We start from the raw sequence: 20,257 nt of genomic DNA on the forward strand, positions 1-20,257 counted from the left end.
ACTTCATTGTACATTCTGTTATCTATTGAAAAAGCATTTACTGTATGTGGTCTGCCACAAAAATAAAATATCATAATTTAGGATTGAGGATAAAGAATCTATGACTGTGTGCACTGGTATAGGGTTCGATAGGAGTTTCCCGTTATGTGTTAGCATTAGCATGAAGTGTTTTATCTGTTAAGGTGCGAGCCAGTGCGCTCCTTACCCGCCGCTGTTGGCTGAGACTGGCCGGGCTGGTTGGGGACGGGCTGGGCGACTTTGCCGTCTGGGGCGTGGACAGCTGACTGGCCGGCGTCCCGTTCACTGGAGGGAAAGTCGAGAAAATGGAGCAAGAGTGCGTCAGGGGGACGCGTGTCAAATAGCAAAGAGCCTTTTTGAGTACTTCCAACCTTAATCCTGGTCCGAAATCATAACCCTTCTTTCTATCTTTCCAAATGAGAATCCAGGTTTGAAAGCCTAAACCTGGTTAGGAACCTATAATGGAAGCTTAACCCTCGTTTGAAACCCAAACCTTGGTAGGAAACTCCAAAGTGCACTAAATTGAAACCCGAACCATTTTTGGATTGCTTGAAACCCTAATTTGAAAACCTGTCCTTTTTTTTTGAAAAACAAACCAAGGCTTTAATCTGTTATTTGCGACCTCGTCACATATTTGAAACTGCACTCCTGTCTTTAAACCCTCATTTGAAACTCAAACACTTGTTTGAAACTCTCATTTGAAATCCCAACCCAGACTTTAAGGCCTTATTTGAAACCGTAACCCTCGTTTGAAACCCCAATTTGAAAAAACTAAGATCATGCTTGAAACCCTAACTTGGAAACCCAAACCATGACAGGAAACCCTAAATTGCCCTAATTTGAAACCCTGATTTGAAAACCTAATTTAAAAAATCAAACCCTGGCAGGGAAGCCTAACCAAAACTTGAAAACTTCATTTCAAACCCTAACCCTTGCCAGTCATTTTAGCTTATCAGCCATTTTATTCAAACTTTTCAAATGAGCAATATTGTCAATATTAGCACCGATGATTATATTACGCCTCCGTTATCTATTTGATTAATATTCCTTCCCAGTCGCATGATCCATCCCATAATGCTCATGCGAGGAGCCCGCGTGACCTGCAGCACGGCGACCTCATTAAAGGCGGGCGGCGGCGTCGATTAAAGCCAAGCAGCGTCTGCCGGTTTCATAGACGGCAAAACTCTCCAAGAAGAAATCAAAATCGGAAGTCTTGAGACGTCTTTTTCAATCGAGCGATCGTCTGCTGCAAACGTCTTCAGTCCTTGGGGCAATTTTCCTTTCAGTTTTGCCTCCAGTAAATCAATCGATCCGATATAGATATTCTAAAATGATATCTTACTTCAAACCGTAATCCCGATTTTGAAACTACCTTCAAACCCTAACTCATGTTTGACGGCCAAACCCAGGCCTCCAAACTATGACCCAAATTCCCGCACCCTAATTTAACACCCTAGCCCTGATTTGAAAACCTAACCTAATGTGGAACCATTCATTTAAAACCCTAACCAAGCCTTAAAACCTCTTTTTTTTTTTTAAACCTGACCTTGGCATTTAGCCAAACCCATCCTGATTTTAAATATGAACCTTTGTTTGAAACACTGACCAAGTCTTAAAACCCTAATCCAGACATTAAACCCTAACCAGCCTTAAAACACTTTTTTTTTTTTTTAACAAACCCTAACATAGTCTTGAAGCACTCACTGAAAACAAACTTGAAACCTTATTTGAAACCCTAATTGCAAACCCTAACCTAATCTTTTAAACCGCACCCCTAACCCTGTCTTGCAACCCGAAATTGAAAGCCCAACACGACATTAATTACATCTCCAGGACGGAAACACAAACCCTGATTTGAAACCCTAACACAGTCATGAAAACCTCATAGGAAAACCTCACCCTTGTTTCAATCTCCGTCTTGTTATCTATCTATCTATTGTGTGTATATAAGTAATGCGCACGCACACGCACACACACACAATATTCCACACACGCACACGATTCTAATCATATTCTTTTGATGTGTCCTGTTTTTTCCCCTCGCTGCGAGCAACACAACTTTGTGTGCATAATTCACCGGCGGCCATCCACAGAAATAGATCTTACACAACACAACACAACACACACTTCTTCTTCATATGACAACATAATAAGCGACTCCATTGAAGAAACCCAGCCACGCACACACGCACGCACACGCGCACACGCACACGACGTTACACAACACGTCTGAGTGACTTCATCGACCAAATCGTCGCAGATCGGCGGCAGAACCTTCTCACAAACACACACGCGCACACGCACACGCACACGTATGTAGGCTGCCCTACCTTCCTCCCCCGGCATGATGAAGATGGAGAGCACGGTGCGAGTGGACGAGGAGGAAGAGGAGCAGCTGCCTGGCTACTAAAGTGTTGAATGGGAAGACGGCGGCTGTGCTGTACTATACTGACGTGCACAAACAGGGAGGGAGGGGGAGCGAGAGAGAGAGAGAGAGAGAGAGAGAGAGAGAGAGAGAGAGAGAGAGAGAGAGAGAGAGAGAGAGAGAGAGAGAGAGAGAGAGAGAGAGACGCATCCGGCTGGGAGCGAGGGAGGGAGGATGGAAGGAAGGATGACAATCCGACACGGCCAACGTGAATTAAGTCTACATTTGTAACAACGAATGTCGAGCAAGAGAGCCTAATGGACCAATCAGAGGGCAGGAAGTTTGCAAGCGATGATGTCATAGCATAGTTGAGTGGCCAATTTAATAATTGATCATGAAACGTCGTTTACATGCAAATATATGTGCTTAATAAATGATATGAAACCCTAACGCTGGTTTGAAAGCACAACCGGAATTTGAAATCTTGGTGCTTAAAATTGTTACCCTGGCTTGAAACCCTAACTCAGCTTTGAAATGCACAATCTGATTTTAAACCCTAATTGAAACTTTCAGTTGAAACCTTACTGCCTCAAAACCCAAACTTGAAACCCAATTTAATGTGAAACAACCCTAATGTAACTACAGCCAATTTTGTCACAAAAATGCCATACTGACAATAATGTCAGCGTTAATTATAAAAATCAACCAAACACGAGTATATTATTTGTGGCTGTAGTTAAACAGCAATGCAAGGTTCAAGTAAACATATCACTGCCCCCTGGAGCACTGGAGTAGAATGACATGGAGCACCAAAATTTTTATTTTTTTTTATGTTGTTACATGAATGTTTTTGTTGTCCACATGAATGTTGGACTGGATGTACCGAGTTGAGACTACGAGCAAAACAGACAAACAGGAGCTTGATCGAAAAGCAGCTCCAAAGAATGACGTATTTGTCATATTTGAAGAGATTAGTAGCACACGGACAAAACGGTCAACAACAGTTCCGAGAACAACATCATGATGAGGATGAGGATGGTGAGGAGGAAGGTTTTTCCCAGAAGTGACTCAAGCGATGGGCCAGGAAGTTATTGACATATATGGATGTGCTGTTGTTTTGTGGCTATGTGTTGCCGTGGCGACCATGGACCAGGCTGACACGTGCACGCATCTATCCAGTATGAAATTCCTTTCCAAACTCTAAAACCAAGTCTTGACCCTCAAAAAGAGGTCTGAACCAAAATTTCAAGTCGGTCCCCACAATGGTAGTTAAACCTGGAAAAACACACAATGTCGCAAAGACAAAGGCACGCACACACACACACAAGTTTGTTTTACTATCTTTGTGGGGCAATCTAATTGACATAATGCATTTGCTAGCCCCTCCCCCTAACCCCAAGTCTAAAACCAAGTCTTGACCCTCAAAAAGAGGTCTAAACATGGACGGGTGGGCCCCACAACTCTGTGAAATCCGAAATGTTGGCCCCACTATGTAACAAAAACAAGACCTCACACACACACACACACTCTCACACACACACACACACACACAGACACACAATCTTGTTTTACTATCTATGTGGGGCCATCTCATTGACATAATGCCTTTCCTAGCCCCTCCCCCTAACCCCAACCCTCAAAAATGATTGCCTACCCCTATTCCTTACCCTAACCTCAACCATAACCCAATTCAGACCTAAACTCTAAAACCAAGTCTTGACCCTCAAAAAGAGGTCTAAACTTGTGGGGCCCAACAAAATGGCCCCACATGGACAGGTGGGCCCCACAACTCTGTGAAATTCTGAAATGTTGGCTCCACTATGTAACAAAAACAAGACCACACACACACACACAATTTTGTTTTACTCCCGTTATGGGCACACGCAGTGGACATGATGCCTTCCTTTACCCTTCAGCATCACTTGTGACCAGGACTGGCACCAAAAAAAAATTGGCCCTGGCATTTGATCTAGGCCCGACCTTGGGCCCGACTCCTGACCGCCCCTGCCTAACACATAGTTCTGACACTGATATTGGTTCAGTTTGCTGTCTATATTAAAAATGGATATAGTCACTAGCCCATCTAAATTGTAGGTAAAAACAATCATTAAAAAGCACTGCATCGGCTCCAAAAGAGGGCGGCCCACCGGGCATCTGCCCCGTATATCAGATGGCCAGTCCAGCCCTGCTTGTGACTCACTCAATTGAATTTGAATGTACACACACACAAACGGTCTTGTTTTACTACACACACATGGAAAGACTCCACACACACACACACACAATCTTGTTTTAATCCCTTCATGGGCACCCACAGTGGACACCGTTTCGTCCTTTATCACTCAATGAACCTCACAAGTAGGTGAAAACGAGAATCCGTCTCTTGCGCACACACGTTCTTGTTAGCTTCCCTGAGCTGCCAGCCACATCAGATGGTGTTATGACTCACTCCCGTAACCTTTCCCCCCCCCCCCCCCCCCTCTCCAAAGCATCTCGCCTCAACCCAGACACAACGATACGGCGAGGACGTCGGCGCTGCAGACGGGCGCTTTGGCGTGCCGAGTGCCTGTCGCGCAAGCTGCGGCGGGCGCCGCCAAGAGAACAATTGGCTTACAAACGCGTCCATCGCTACCCATGATGCACTTTTCATGCTTGCGACTTTCCGCAGCTGCAGGATTGAGTCAGCAGGCAACCTTCATTCCCCGTTTGCCTTTTTCTTCCCCTCTGGATATCATTTAAATGCGAATTATGCATGATGACACACACACACTCACGCACGCACACACAATATGCCCCCCGCAGTGGTTTGTTCACGCTGTTCCCATGCTAATGAGCCGCCAAACAAAAAGCAACATAACAGGAAGTGCAACCACCAATAGTAATACAATCAATCCTAATTGTGTGATGATAAATAACAGTTGTAGATGTCAACAACATCATGTCAATTTGATAACATTTTCTAAAGCGAGCTAATAGCTAACATGTAGCTAGTTCACCATACCATTGCAATATTAAGCACAGATAACCAATATTTGGCCAAACACTGTTTCAAAGGGGAAAAAAGAAAGAAAAAAAACAGAAAGTAAAATACAAATTTTGAAATGTCTTTTTTTACAAAAAGTAAAAATTAGTCATACTCTGGAAAAAGTCATCCATTTGGATGTTTTTTATATTAAATATTTTTTTGTATTTATAGAATGTTTTTATTTTTATATCTTTTATGTTATATTTCAAAATTCCGATTTTTTTTAAAACATTTGGAACCAAGAAATGTAAATTTTTTTTTATTTTTTTTATTCATTTTTTAAAAGCAATTTTACATTTTTGTATAACTAATCGAAAAATGACACAAGAAAGTGGCAAAGGATTGTGAGACTAAATAATAAGAAATAATCAGCAACTTTTGCTGAAAATGACACTGAAAAACAGCAAAATATTTAATACTGTAATTACAACAATAAAAATGTCTTCTTATTATTATTTATTTATTTTTGTGGGTGAAAATGTTTTATGCCATGTTTTAAACCCTGCAAAGCACTTTGTGGTCTGTGAAAAGTGTAATAATGTATTTTTCTAAATTCTTAATTTGAACAAAAACTTCCATGTCGAGTTTAGAACAACATTTTCAATTTTCTCTCTTAATGCCATCAGATTGGTGTTTGTTTTCTTACCGGACGAGGGGGACTTGCTGCGTCGGGTCTGGATCAAAGCCTTGGGGGAACTTCGGATGGAAGACATCTTGCCGTAGTTCATCGGACGCATTATGCGACACTCTGACACAACAGAATACATTTGAATGCATTAAGACTTTGATTTATATATTTATAATCATCATTTTGACCTTTTAGATTGGCATATGAAAAGGGCTAACGATTATAATTGTTTTGTTTTGCTGCCGTTCGGGTGATATTTCACAAAAAAACATGTGTGAGTAACGAGCCGTGTGACATTCGCTTCTCTTTCTTGCGCTAGTCAAGGCGACGGCCTCGTTCTGGCTGATTATCGAGGAGAGCGGAGAGGCACGTGCTTGAGCACGTGAGGGAAAGATGCTGATTGAGCCCCTGAAAACTGGAGTGGACGAACCCCGCTTGAGTGATGAGGGTGAATCTCCAATTTGTGGTACTCGTACCTCTAATCAGAGCCGTATAGAGAGAGAGTTTGGCGTAACAAGATGGCGTCCATATGTCATGTGACCAGCAGTTAACTAATCACTGCTGGTCCTATGACATATGGACGCCATCTTGTTACCCTGCTGAAACCGAGTTGGCCAAACTCTCTCTATATACGGTTCTGCCTCTAGCGCAACCCTGGCACCCTCTAGTGGTACATGAAAGAATAACGGATTAATTGTTCTACCAGTGCATCATTTGATAGTGTCTTAATTAACAAATAAAAAAAACACACACACAAAAATCCAGTCAAGTACATTAATTACAAACAGTTCGGTTGGGTTTAACTTTTATGTCAAATGTATTTGTCAGCTTTTAGTTTTGTTCCCCGCCCAAAGAAATATTTTTGGTGGTCCTTAGAGAGGCAACTACTTTTTGAGTTGGTATTTGGTGTAAAAACCTGGAGAGCTGGATTGAAGGGGATGTGAAGTTCAACAATAATCAGCAAAAAACAGGCTGAGCTGAACTACTTCCTGTTTTACGACTTCTTCTTTCAAATGTCATAATGAATAGAGTGCTTCCATCTATTGGGCAACAATGGAATTACACCAACTGAACAGGAGGTTAAAAATATATATAATTGCAGATTGAAGATGGTTTAGTGTATATTAAATTATTTTTGTTTAATGATTAAATAAGTAATTACTTTTTTATGTGTATTATACATCATAATCAACCATTTTTTTAATTGAATGAATTCAATACTGTCATTTAAATGTGTGGCTGTGGAATGAAGTGCTGGTAAAACAAACGGACCGCTTAGCGGCACACTGCGGGGTGAAGCCAGGTGAGCGGGTGTCCTCAAGCGACCGCCGAGGAAAAGGTGTGTGTGTGCGCGTGCGCGTGTGTTGGCGGGACGTCGCAAGATGGGAGGTGCGAGACAGGCTGAGGAGGGAAAGCAAGAAAATGCACCGCGTGGTGTAGACGATGAGTGTGTCTGCTCTGAGAGCACTCGAAGCACAACTCGTATCTCACATCTCTTATTTGGACAGACGAGCTCAGATTCGGACACAAAATCGTGCAAAGTCATATTTCTTTCAAGAATAAAAGTCTTAGTATTAATTAAGACATAAAGTGCTATTTTGTTAGGGTGAAAATTCACATATTTGAGTAAAAAAAAAAAGAAAGAAATAAAAATCACAAGATTACAAGAATCAAGTGGTACAGGTTGCATTTTTCAAAAAATATTTTTACAATATAGAGAGAATACATTCTTTTTTTCTGGTAATGTTTTCCTAATATGTATTTTCTAGCTAGATATTCATTTTGGGGGGGAAATATTACAAGATTACTCATATTTTTCTTCAATTAATAAGGTCAGGGTTTTTTTAAGACAACAATTCCCAGTATTAAGAGAATTAGGTTACATAGAATATATATATATATATATATATATATATATATATATATATATGTATATATATATATATATATATATATATATATATATAATATTTGGACTCTCCCACAGAGCTAAACATCTTCAAAATATCCTAAACCACACTCATAAACGCAATAATACAAATATTGAAAAATCCCCAAATAAAAATCATACCCGTCTCATCCAGCATCAGGTCATCTTGGTAGCGCAGCTTTTCAGGTCCACATGCCACAAACACGTCCTCATCGCCGAAAAAGTCCTGCAGACATGTCACCTGCAAGGAAAAATACATTTCTTAAATATCCATGAGAAATAAAAATCAGAAAGTGACTATTTGTCTGCATGTTTGTGTCAAACAATTATTTGAGTGATTTTCAAGAAAAAAAGCTGCAATAAAACAGGAGAAATATTAGACATCACCTTGAGAGCTGTTTCTAATATTTTTGACCTTCTGGAACTGCTCAGTAAGCTAAAAAATAAAACTTTGGACTTGCACAGTACAAAAGTATTGGGACATTCTACCATTAATTGGTGGCTAGGTGCGTCCCAATACTTTTGCCCATATCTGTTACTATTTAAGACAGCAGAAGAGAAAAGTGTTCGATTCATTTTCGCATACAAACACAAGTTACACAACACTTGACAACCGGCTTGGCGTTAGGAAGCCACAAGGCGGCAGTGTCGGACAGCAGTGACACACTTTCTGGAAGCAGCCTTCAGAAAGAAAGCAACAAACGTCGAGCAGGATTAGCTGCTTTCAGTTAGCAACGTGATTTGAGACACGTCAATCAAGAGGAGACCCACAAAAAAGTCTCAAGAAGCTATGCTGTTAAAGACGCAGGAAGTCGGCCGTTTTTGTTTTGAAAGCAGCCATTTTAGGGTCAACATATAGTTTTACAAGGTAAGAAAGAGCTTGACTACAAATCGTTGAAAATTCAGCCCCTGAAGTCATTTCATTTGGTAACGCAATTTGGCAGACATGTCAAACAGGAAACTAATAAGAAATCAACTACACTAGTGAGCACGCTCGTTTGTTTTCCAGCTGGCCTATTAATGCCGGGCTGAGTGGGAGTTGAATGTTTTTGCGAGTTGCTAAATGTAGTGCGCGTGGGAAACGTGCGGGAGGAACAAATAAATTGCATTTTACTGTAATGGACGAAAAGGAATATTAAAAGTTCTGGTGAGGAGCTGGAGGCCAGGAGAGCTGGCCGTGGTGCTGAATTCATTTGCCCTGACGAACACGAACTCACAAAAGTTTTGGAATTGTTTTGACTTTTTAACAATTTTAAGTGGAGTTGTCCACATTATTAGTCAAGCATACATTGTTACCACATTGAGGAAAATGACCGGTCAAACTCCCAAAAAAGAAAAGGTGGGAAAAAAAGGAGCATAAAAAGTTATAATGATGGAAAAGTTCCATAAGAAATAAATGTATGAAACAAGTTAGTAGTCCATAAATGTAACACATTGATTTGGGGTTGAAAAAAATCTTTTAAAAGTCGGCGATTGTAAACGCAGTAATGTTAAAAAAATAAATAAATAAAAACTTCCAAAACGTAAAAAAAGAACAATTGATAGAAAATAAAAATGGTAAAGACAAATTAACTTTAAAAAAAAATGCAAAACAAAAATTACATTACATATTTTTCCCCACACATTTTCCATATACATAAAAAGTTACAAAGTAAAAAAAAAAAAAAAGGTAAAAAAAAAAAGACCAAAAATTGAGAACATGTTCTGAAAGTGAAAAAAAAAAGTTTGTGTTATTAAAGTAAAAAAAAATATTTTTTAATGTATGCATAAAAACAAAAAGCTGTACTCTAAAAACAAGTCAAATAATTGAGAAAATGTCTCCATTAAAAGTTAAGCATAAAAAATGCATTTAAAAAAGTCAGATAAAAATGATTTAAAAAATTGACAAAAGTCAAACAGAACATTGCATGAACAAGAAAAAAATCAAAACAAAAACATTGCTTAAGAAAGAAAAAGTTAGCAAAGTAAAATAAAAAGTTTTAAGTTTTAAAGAGGAAGTTGTGATGACCCTGAACAGCCCTTGTGGCGCGAACTCCCATTTTTGACCTCCATCTTGCTCAGGACTGTAAACACCAGCTGGGGACCAACAGACGGTGCCGGCGTTACCGAGGTCACCTGAACGCACCGGTAGCAGATTGCGTAATCATCTTATACAAGATGTCTTTTTCCCTCTTCAACTTCACCCGTTTGATGTTTTTCACGCACGCGTGCGACAAAAGCGACAAATAGGACATTTTATCCCACAATGCATTGTTTTGTCCTTAGGCTGCACCTCCCCCACCCCCCTTATGGTCTCCTCAGCTTGATGACCCTCTTTTCTCCTTTGCGGTTGGTCACAACATTAGGTACACCTCAACTACCTCACTGATGTTATCCTAAAGACGCATCCAGACAAGAGATTCAAATTCATGTTTTTATAGTCGTAATATAAAATGACACAAGTTATGTAGCTGCACTACAACAATCTACACTCACACACACACACACACACACACAGAAGTGCTGAGTCACAGTGACTCAGAAGAGCAGCAGGACCCGACGCACTACAGCACCAAACATCAATCGTCATCAGCATCCAAATATCAACGACCAGCTATGCAAAATATTGCGCTCGTTTGCATAAATGTTCTTGATGTTGCTTGTGGTCTTTATCTTGTTGATGAGGTTTATTGTCAGGGTCACTGCAGTGCTGGATGCAGAAGGAGGAGGAGGAGGAGGCGAAAGATGATGAGGCACAAAGAAAGATAGAACCAGCACTGCAAATCACTGGAACCTGAAAAGTCCAATTACCCCAAAAAATGCACAGCATGTCGACAATGCCTACATGAACCTAGCGCTAAACCCTAACTGAGCTAATTCTGGACACGAGACAATCCTAGTTTTAAAAACTTGCACTAACAAGTTCTAACCTTAAATAAACCCAGTTCCAACCTATTTACAACCTTTTTGCTAATCTAGTCCAATACCCAGAGGTGGCAAATCCAGATCCAGAAAGTAAAAACCCTGCCACAGTTTGGCTTTAGCCCCAGGCGCTAGCTAGCAAGCTCCCTAGCTAGCAAGCTCCCTAGCTAGCTCCCCTGGTGCTGGGTTACCTGCTAGGGAGCTAGCTAGCTAGCGCCTGGAGCTAAAGCCAAACTGTAGCAGGGTTTTTACTTTCTGGACCTGGATTTGCCACCTCAGCCTAGAACCAACACAAATCTAGTTCTAAACCCTACATTGTCATGACCATAAACAAACCAAAACATTTTACCCTACACTAATATAGTCTAGACCGGACACAAACCTAGTTCTACACACTAAACTCATTTATTTCTATACCCTACGCTAAGTTAGTTCTCGTTAGCAAACAAACCCAGCTGAAGTCTGTAAACAATACGGGTTCTAGTGTGTGTGCGTGTGTGTGCGCAAACACAGCTTACCACAGTATTAATAGTGGAGCCATGGCTGTGCTCTCTAAGCCACTTAGAGCTTGTCTATCTCCTTGATCAGAATCAGCGTCACGCACACGCGCGCGCACACACGTACGGTAGAACCCGGCGGCTGTTGCTCGGCAACCATGGCACAAGGAGTGTGAGGTGAAAGAGGAAGCGGATACCTTCTTGCTCAAGTTGCATGCTGAAATGTGACACCAGGAGCCTCAGAGGGGCGCTAGAGAGCGGAACCTGGGTGGGGGGGTTGTCGGGATCGGGTTCAAGTGGAGAGACAGTTGCAGCCTCTCATGGGCAGCTCCAATTAGCATCTTGGACAATGTAGCATCTTTGAAAAGTTTCAATTAGAAATGTGTATTTAATAAATCTCTATATATGAGTCGCAACAGAAAAAAAGGGCTCAAGAAGACACAGGAAGTCCGCCATTTTGATTTGGAGCGGCCATTTTAGGGTCAACAAACTCCACAAGGTCACTGCTTGACCAAGTGTTTAGAAAACTCAGCTCTCAAAGCCTGTTTCACTTGGCAACCTGAGATTTGGAAGACATGAGTAGATCCACAAAAAAAAAAAAGGTATCAAAAAGCCACGCCCCCAAAAAGCACAGGAAGTTTGGTAGACATGCCCAACAAAAGTAGACCCGAAAAAGGAGTCTCAAGAAGCCATGCCACACATCAAGTCAGCCATTTTGGTTTGCCATTTTACACTCTAAAAACAGTTGGGTCCAAAGTAACTCAATTATGGATCAAAAATGGACCGATACACTTTATGGGTCAATTTGACCCAACTTTCTGGGTTGATCTATACAAAATGACCCAATTTTTTTTTAACCAAGTAAAGGATCTGACCAATATTTATGAGTTGTTTTACACTGAAAGAACCATTTCTTGACTCAAAATTGGATCAGAAAGACCCAAATAGAGGATCGGTCCATTTTTTAGAGCGTATCGTCAACAATGAAGCCAATTTCACTTAACCACATAACATTTGGGCCGCACTTTGAGGTATACGAAAATTTGGTAGGCTCCCCTCTCACTCGTCGACCCACAAAAAGAAGAAATCTCAATCGAGCCTTCCCGCACTTGCGTTTGTGTGTGTCCTCATTAAAGGAGGTTAACGACCGCATTGAGATGAGCCGTTTTGGAGTTTGGACGTCATCTCGCTTTCTCTCTTTGGACTCGTCGGTTCTGCCGGGGCGCCGCGTCACAAGCGGTAACCTAGAAACCCACTTCTGACGCACACACACACATAAAGTCAACCAATCTGGGTGTGCACTCGGGTCATTACTTTTGCACACGGTTGATATTCAATAAGGCGTCATCAGTGTTTTATCAGGTCATCCTCCAGCTGTCAAATATTTGACTGATGATGACATCAAGTAGAAGTGTGAAAACGATTTGGTATAAGCCACCTCTAAAATCTTTTTTTCCCCTTCCCCATAATCCAGGCTGTTTTAGTCGCGATTACAACACAGATTAAGCGCATTTCACTGTGGTTTAAACTAATCTCCTATTTGTCCGTTGTGCTTTCGTGATCTTTAATATTCGTTAAGTTTGAGTAGAAAAAAAAAAAAGTGCACCCGACCCGGCTGGTTCGCGTGTTGCCAAGCCCGCTGGCCCAATCGATAGAGCGGCTAAAAATAGCGCTGCCATAATAGCCTTACTTGCAGAAAGAGAAGAGGGGAGTTTATTGTGTAATCTCCCAGACAACCGTAACCCGTGGCAACGGGAGAGCCGGCAGGCGTCGGGAGGAAAAGTGAGATTTTAAATTTCGCGTAGGAGGATTCGCAAAGAGAAATTATTTATTTTTTTATTTTTTTTTTATTTAAGAAGCGCAGATCCGATCTGGAATCTGGAACGACGCCCTGCTGGGTTAATCATGGCCGATCGTTAAATGGATTGTGTGAGGTCAGACGGGATGCGACGCCCGTCAGCGTTAGCGCACGACAGGCGCACAAAAATGATGAGGGATGCTACAAGAATAAAGACGGATTTGGAGAAAGAAAAAGTCAAACCTGGATTAAGAAAAAAAACTACTAAAAACAACAACAGAAAGTCTTGAAGTTATAATCTAAAAAAGAATCGTCCACGTGAAGACGCACTAACGGACTGTCATGTACATGCCAAAGCGGCAGGTGGCGCTATAAGACAATACTGCAATGCCATCGTAACCAATGGAAATCCTACAAACCACGTTGGACTTTCTAGGATTATTTTTGCGTTTCTTTTAAGAAATCCATTGACTGGAATGAATGAACGGCACAGATGAGCAAGTGGGCGGACCTTGAAGGGCCCGTGACTCAGATGTACGCCGCGATGCTACTTGTATTTCATGCGGCGTGGGCGACCACAACAATGTTCACACACCATTCATAGCTCTCTCTGCACTATGGAATGCGAAAAGGCTCTATTAATATCTATTAATAGTTATGAACAAAAACAACAATTACTATTTGACTACAATTTTTATGACTGTGGATTATTTTCAGTCCTCATTGTGTTTATTTCTATTCTGCAAGGTGGCTGTTTTATTGAATGGTCGCCGATGATCAATCATATTATAAATAATTCTGTGACACGTTCCCATGTGTGACCAAACATACTGTAGATTATTTCAAGTGATTTGGTTGATTTCAATTGTGCAGGATGGCAGATATCAGGAATAAGTGGCGAGAGGAAGCGATCACAACGATGATATTACACGTGCACCATAACCAAGGATAACATGGACTTTTTGTTTGTTTGTTTCTTTACTATGGATTATTGTTAGTGGTGGTATTTATTTCTATTGTGCAAGGCAGTGTTTATCATGAATAATGCTCATCTCAACTCAATTACAATCAGATGAGATAAAACAATAAATGTGAGCCAGAGTTGCCGACTTTTTTGTGGATTATTTTGAGTAGTCATGTTGATTTCTATTGTGCAAAGTAGCTGCTTAGCATGAAGAGCTGGTAAGGAAGAATTACACTGATGTTTATTTTTCCATATGTAACTGTAGATTATTTTTGAATAGGACAACAAAAATATGAGTAAAATAATCAATTGTACATTTTGAACAATTGGTCAAAGAATTATAATGGACCCATACACAGAGAGGATAAAGAATATATATCTGTGAATGTTGTGATATTGTCTGTCCACGTGGTGCGCCACCGTTTGTGTTCAAAATCCCGCATTTTAATTAAAGCATTAAGATGATGCTAATCGTTAGCGCGCCGCCATGCATGGCCATTTGAATTGTTAGCGTTTGACTCACCAGCTTCCCCTCCAGCGTGTAGATCTTCTTGACCACTCCGGAGTCCAGCTTGATGGCGTCGGTGATGTCTGTGAGCACCTGCTCGTACGAGTGGGCCGTCTTCTTGTTCAGTAGAACCCGGACCGCCTTTCGGGGCTTCATGCCGCTGCGCACCACCGTCACCAGTTTAGGCCGAACGAAGTCCTTGCTCTCGCACAGCCCGCCGCCACCCATCCCCGGGGGGCCCGCCTTGGCGCTGCCCAGGGAGGGGGGCCCGCGGGCCGACGCGGCCCCCGACGCCTTGACATTCACCGACCAGTTGGGGCTGATGTTTTTGTTATAGTCCACCTTTTTGTAAGCTTCCACAGAGCTGCATACGTAGCTTTCACCTGAAGGGGGCGTCAGGAGGTTCGTGGTGAGTAACATCATGGACAGAAAGGTTATAATGTCTGTCAAATAAGGTAGCGCAATACTGCTTATAGACACTAGGGGGGTTGTTTAAATCATATTTGCAGGTTACAAGTTGCCATGAAGTACTGTATTTGATTTTTTTCTTTAAATGTATTTTTTAATATGATTAATTTATCCCATTAAAAAAATATTCAAAAGAAAGAGTAAAAAAAAAGAGAGAGACAGCAAATAAATGGTGAACTAACAACTTCAAATAAGTTAATATTTCCAAAATTACAAATCATGGAAAATCAATTTTAATTTCAGTTTCATTATTATTTTCATTTTAGATTAAGCTAATGAATTTATCGGCAAGTTAATGATACTAAAAAATACTAAGCATGGATTTTTATATTAAAAAGAAACTATTTTATATAAAATGTAGAAAATGACCGATTTTAATTAATTAATTCGCCTTATAATCATAATGTAATCAATTTCAAGTACAATTAAACGGGATGTCAAATCAAAACTTTTCTTTTTCAGTACGAATTAAGCAGTAAAATGTTTTTATGCGTCTCAGGGAGTGGCCATTTTGCCTTGTACCGCCCTTGCTGTCGACTGGAAATGACGTCACGGGGCTCCTTTCGCTAACCAAAACTTGAACAAACCCAGAAAAGGTGAGCTATATGTCGGTCGTCACTGTCATATACACTGTACATATATAAAAATGCTGTCAAATAATAATTAATGTTCACTTTTTGGCCCTATATGTGTTGTAAAAATACAACTTTGCCCTCAGGCGCAAAAGTTGTCTGCTCCGCGCCAATTCCTGACTAACCTTCGACCAGCTGATCGATGCTGCCGACGCGCCCGGATCCGTCCAGCGTGTAGATGGTGCGCACGCCCTGCGGCAAGTTGACGTTGTCCGAGAGGGCTCGCGTCAGGTCAGCCAGCAGCGCGTCGAAAGTGCGGAAGCGATCGGCCGATACGGCGTACACGATGCCGTGGAAGAAGCGGTCGCCGTTGCGGTAGAAGCGAACCTTCTTGGCGCGCTTCTCGGCGCTCAGGGCCTTCAGGCTGCGCGGCGCCCGGAACAGGCTGCAGTGCGCGCTGTGCGAGGGGCTCTGCACGCCGTTAACGCTCGCCCCGGAACCCCCGGCAGCCGCCGATGCCGACCCGGCCCGGCCGCCGTGGCGCTGAGCGCGGTCGTCGAAGTGCTCCATTTCCGTCATGTGGCCCGGCGGCACCACCAGCACCACCGTGGTACTGTCTGCCACACACGCGCGCGCGCACACACACACACAAAAACACACAAAAGTTGTGAAAGCAAAGCAAGAAGCGAGCAGGCGCGCGTCCCGGATTAGAACCCTAATGACAGATTAAGTCTAATCCGGTCGGACTGCCAACAAGCATGCCTGCGTGGCTGGATGGAGGGACCGCACGCGCCTTCACCCCGCACGACATCCCATAATACTCCCAACGCGTCGTCAGTGACTTACCGATGCGAGAGCAGAGCGCCCCTGTCACCTCTAGGCTGGCCGATGGTCCACAAAAAGCGGGAAGTCAGCAAAAGTTTTGGGACAGCGGAGCCCGCCTGCTCACTCCGCGAGTACGTGTGCGCGCTCGCGCGTGTTTGTGTGTGTGTGTGATGACGATGGAAAGAAGAATCAGAAGATGAGCAGCACACGAACTAAGGAGCAGATGCACCTTCCTCCTCCTCCTCCTCCTCTTCAGAAACGTCACTCGTGTCGTGATTTCCATTCAACACACACACAAAGTCTCTCTCTCACACACGCACACACGCACACATTCAACACAACACGCACACACACAGTTAGAAACACAACATACAAAAACATACAGAAAATGAGACACAAAACATTTTCAAAACACAAGACACATGCACTACACACGCCAAATGGTGAGCACGTCTTCAAAAAAGTCACTTGCTGTTTATTAGCCTTCCCAATTGGCGTTAACTATTTAAACATAGAACAAAGAGAAATACATGAATAAAAAATAACCCCACAATTTTGAACGTCTGCTAGTTTAATGCTAAAACACAATGCAAAATACCATAGCGAGACTAACAAATAGCATCTACATGGTGGCATCAGAACATTTTAAGATATGTATATTTGAACATAAAAATACTCAACTGGCATACATTCTTTATCCTCTGAAAGAAAAAAACGAATATTCCTGCATCGTATGTCTGTATGACTGCCCTAAACATTTAAGTATAATAACTTTGATATTGTTTATTCTAATACAGATTTCAAGGACCTTGAAAAAAATAATCGCATCATAAATCGCTATCGTAATAGTAAGAAAAAAAAAAAGACAAATGCTCATTTTTTTGACAAAAAGAAGTATCTTACGCCGGCGGCCTGTGCAGGCACGTGGGTGTGTGCTTGTGCGTTGGAAGCGGCTTCACTCACGTAACACGCGTGTGGGAGATCGATTATTATTTTTTTTTTTAAGTGTGCTGGTTCATGTTGCGTTAGTCAGTGTTTCACGTGATGCTTGAGGGTGGGCAACCTGCGTCCAAGGTGGGATTTCTTCACTTCTCCTTTCCCTCCTCCTCCTCCTCCGGCGTCATGCTCTCGAGCTTTTCCCTTCTTGGAGTCGGCCTCAGACTTCCTGCTTGGCTGCTTTGCTCTGCGCGCACACACAACAGAAAGACACATCAACTACCTCGGAGTTACACTTCATTTATGCAATTATTTTAAATTTGGGACCGGTCTGCCATCATGTCTCGTATTTTGCTCAAGATCAACATTTTGTTGTTGAAAATCAGCACATTTTTCCTTAAAAGAAAAATCTTTTTGATTTCCAATTGAATGGTAAACATTTTTTTTCTCTCAAAAATAGGGTTTATAAATAATAATAATAATAAATGCCACAAGATGGCGGCTACAAGAAGCCCCTCCACATACAGTAGATTCTAGGCACCAAGATGCAACAAGATAGCAGCTAATAAATACTTTTATATTAAAACTAGCGCAAAAACAGAGAACTGGTGAATTTTTCAGCAAATTAATTTTTTTTTTTTTTTTAATGGTGAGTTTGCAAATAAAACGAATGTGCAGAGGATTGTTCTGAAGTTAAGAAGAAGAAAACAATTGTTATATTTGTGAAAAGTAATAACATTTCCAAACTGCAGAACAGAACCTGCTAAAAAATATATATTTGAAAAAATTTGACCTGGAAAAGAAAGGACCAAAAATCTGCAAATAGTTGATGGCACCAGCTCCCCAACGCTTTGTAATTACAAAAAAATGCCACCAGATGGCGATAGAGCACTTAAAACAGAGTATCAACAGCAAAACGCATGAATCCACGTTACATAAACTACATATTAAAAAAATATATTGAGTTAAAATGATTCAGTTCTCGGTACTTGTTATACCTCAGTTTGCTCTCTGCTGCCCTCTGTGGCGGCACGCAGCACTGCCTCCTCTGGGCGTCCACAGTGGAGGATAACTGCAGAACATCATCTTGATTCAACAGTCGCATAAGGCCGTGTTGTCGTGGGAAACGTAGCATTTTGGTTGTCATGGCAACAGATTAAGAGAACTTCTACCTTGGCTATTTCTGCGAGGTACGCGCGCCTCTCGTCGTTGGTTTTATGGAATGCCTGATTGTCCCCCACCCAAAAATAAAAAGAGGAAAGTTTGTATAGAGCAGATGCACGGAAAAAAGTAGATTTAGTCTGACTGACCTTTGACTCCTGTTCAATGCCAACACGACAGTCGGCCAGTTGACTCTGCAGGCCGGACTTCTCGTCCGTGAGCAGTTTGAGGCGATGCCGCAGCGACTCCTGAGAAGACAAAATGGCGGCTGACGTCAAAGGACTTCTTCGATTCTGTCTGTCTGTCATTGTGCCGCTCTCCACTGGCGGGATAGAGGATAGTCAACACTCACGGGTGGCATGTCATCGTAGGATCGGATGGAAGCCAGTCGATCTGGGGAAAACAACACAAATTGCTACACACATTCAAAGCTCACAAGTCACTTCATTAAGTACAACAGCTAACGAGTTCCAACGAGAGTTGTACCAAAAAAGTTGAAAATGTTTGACACAGTAATCATTGAAGTATAGAGACCTTAAAATATCAGTGTATGTGGGCTTTCTAAATAAAAGGCATTGAAGTTTTGAACAGATTATTAAGTGATTTGTCGCCATCTTGTGACGTCTAACCAATTACAGCCTTTTTGTGTAAAAATATTAGCTCTATTATGAACAAACAGAACTTCATATTATTACCCTCAAAGTTAAATAAAAAATATTTGTAATGGCCAAATTCAATCAAAAGTCACTGTAAAGTCTTAATCCCAAGAAACCGGTTATTGTGTGTAGTACGCAAAAGTGTTAATTCAGGAAACGAATGAGGTACCAATCGCTCCACGTTGCCACATCCAATATGGCGGAGGCGTTGCCGTACGTCTCAGTGCCCAAGGTAGTATTTACCTATTTTCTAATTAGTGGAGCGTCGTGTCAGCTCACCAACTGGGTTCCCACGCAGGTCTTCCAGTTTCTCGTGGACAAAAGTAAGTTGCCTTTGCAGCTTTACGTTGAGTTCAGTCTGAGTTTCATATCTTGTTTTCCACTCGTTGTCTGGTCCAAACAAACGCAAACACGCAGAATGGCGTAACTAATGGCCACAGTTGACCCCGAGATTATTTTCTCTAAAATTGTTACCTTCCCCGTCGACGCCGTGAAGTTTGTCCTGAAGTTCCCTCATGGTGCACCTCAGGTCCCGTACCGACTCCTCCAACATGTCTCTGAAAACCAAAACATTAACAACAAAAGAGCGTTCACCGTGACAAACACAAGTGGAAAACAATTTGAAAAAACTCACTTGATTTCTCGTTCTTGTTCCAGTTCGGTGCGCAGGCGCACCACGTCATATTTACAATCATCTTTGCTCATTTTTGAAATCGCCAAACGGAAGGGAAGTTTTAAGTTTGTGCCACCTGGTTTCCATGGAAACGTGCGCTTCCGGCGGTCGTGTGGCGCAGGTTTACCACTAGGGGGCAATGCCGTCTTTGAGCTCAAGCGCCAACGAGTGAAAAAAGTGTGAAGGAATTCTTTATAACTGTTTAGAACGTTTAAAAAATATTAAGGAAATATTTTTTGTTATTGCTGGTATTGCTACCAGTTCAACACACCTTTTTTGAAGAAAAAAAAAAGAGGGAGAGATAATTCGTAAACATTGGTGATGTCACCAAA

The 20,257-nt window shown here is 41.8% G+C and overlaps 2 protein-coding genes across 5 annotated transcripts in view; both read right to left on the reverse strand.

Moving 5' to 3' along the window:
* The window catches only part of dclk1a (doublecortin-like kinase 1a), a 30,936-nt gene extending 14,184 nt beyond the window's left edge, over positions 1–16,752 (reverse strand). Inside the window, exons 1-6 of one of the 3 annotated variants that reach the window (XM_077547319.1) lie at positions 16,521–16,750; positions 15,860–16,291; positions 14,650–15,017; positions 8,108–8,207; positions 6,055–6,156; positions 206–303 (exon numbers count right to left, since the gene is read on the reverse strand). In XM_077547319.1, the coding sequence (XP_077403445.1) occupies positions 206–303; positions 6,055–6,156; positions 8,108–8,207; positions 14,650–15,017; positions 15,860–16,253 (1,062 nt within the window). In that variant the 5' untranslated portion in view covers positions 16,254–16,291; positions 16,521–16,750. Of the gene's footprint in view, positions 1–205; positions 304–2,348; positions 2,516–6,054; positions 6,157–8,107; positions 8,208–14,649; positions 15,018–15,859; positions 16,292–16,520 lie in introns of those variants that run through there. The other 2 variants (XM_077547321.1, XM_077547320.1) reach the window with 2 other exon arrangements.
* A 209-nt stretch (positions 16,753–16,961) lies between these two features.
* ccdc169 (coiled-coil domain containing 169) lies at positions 16,962–20,232 on the reverse strand. 2 transcript variants are annotated; one of them, XM_077547331.1, is made up of 8 exons: positions 19,887–20,232; positions 19,727–19,809; positions 19,532–19,642; positions 18,949–18,989; positions 18,746–18,844; positions 18,608–18,661; positions 18,434–18,507; positions 16,962–17,682 (listed from the first exon to the last, which is right to left on the reverse strand). In XM_077547331.1, exons 1-8 carry the CDS (start codon positions 19,955–19,957, stop codon positions 17,529–17,531), a joined length of 687 nt encoding a protein of 228 aa, XP_077403457.1. In that variant the 5' UTR covers positions 19,958–20,232; the 3' UTR covers positions 16,962–17,528. The 2 variants fall into 2 exon arrangements, with proteins under 2 accessions (XP_077403457.1, XP_077403456.1); XM_077547330.1 differs by having other exon boundaries at positions 18,608–18,674; positions 18,744–18,844.
* Positions 20,233–20,257: the final 25 nt, after the last annotated feature.

The sequence above is a fragment of the Vanacampus margaritifer genome, chromosome 16 (assembly GCF_051991255.1).
Source record: "Vanacampus margaritifer isolate UIUO_Vmar chromosome 16, RoL_Vmar_1.0, whole genome shotgun sequence".
NCBI classification, from domain to species: Eukaryota; Metazoa; Chordata; class Actinopteri; order Syngnathiformes; family Syngnathidae; genus Vanacampus; species Vanacampus margaritifer.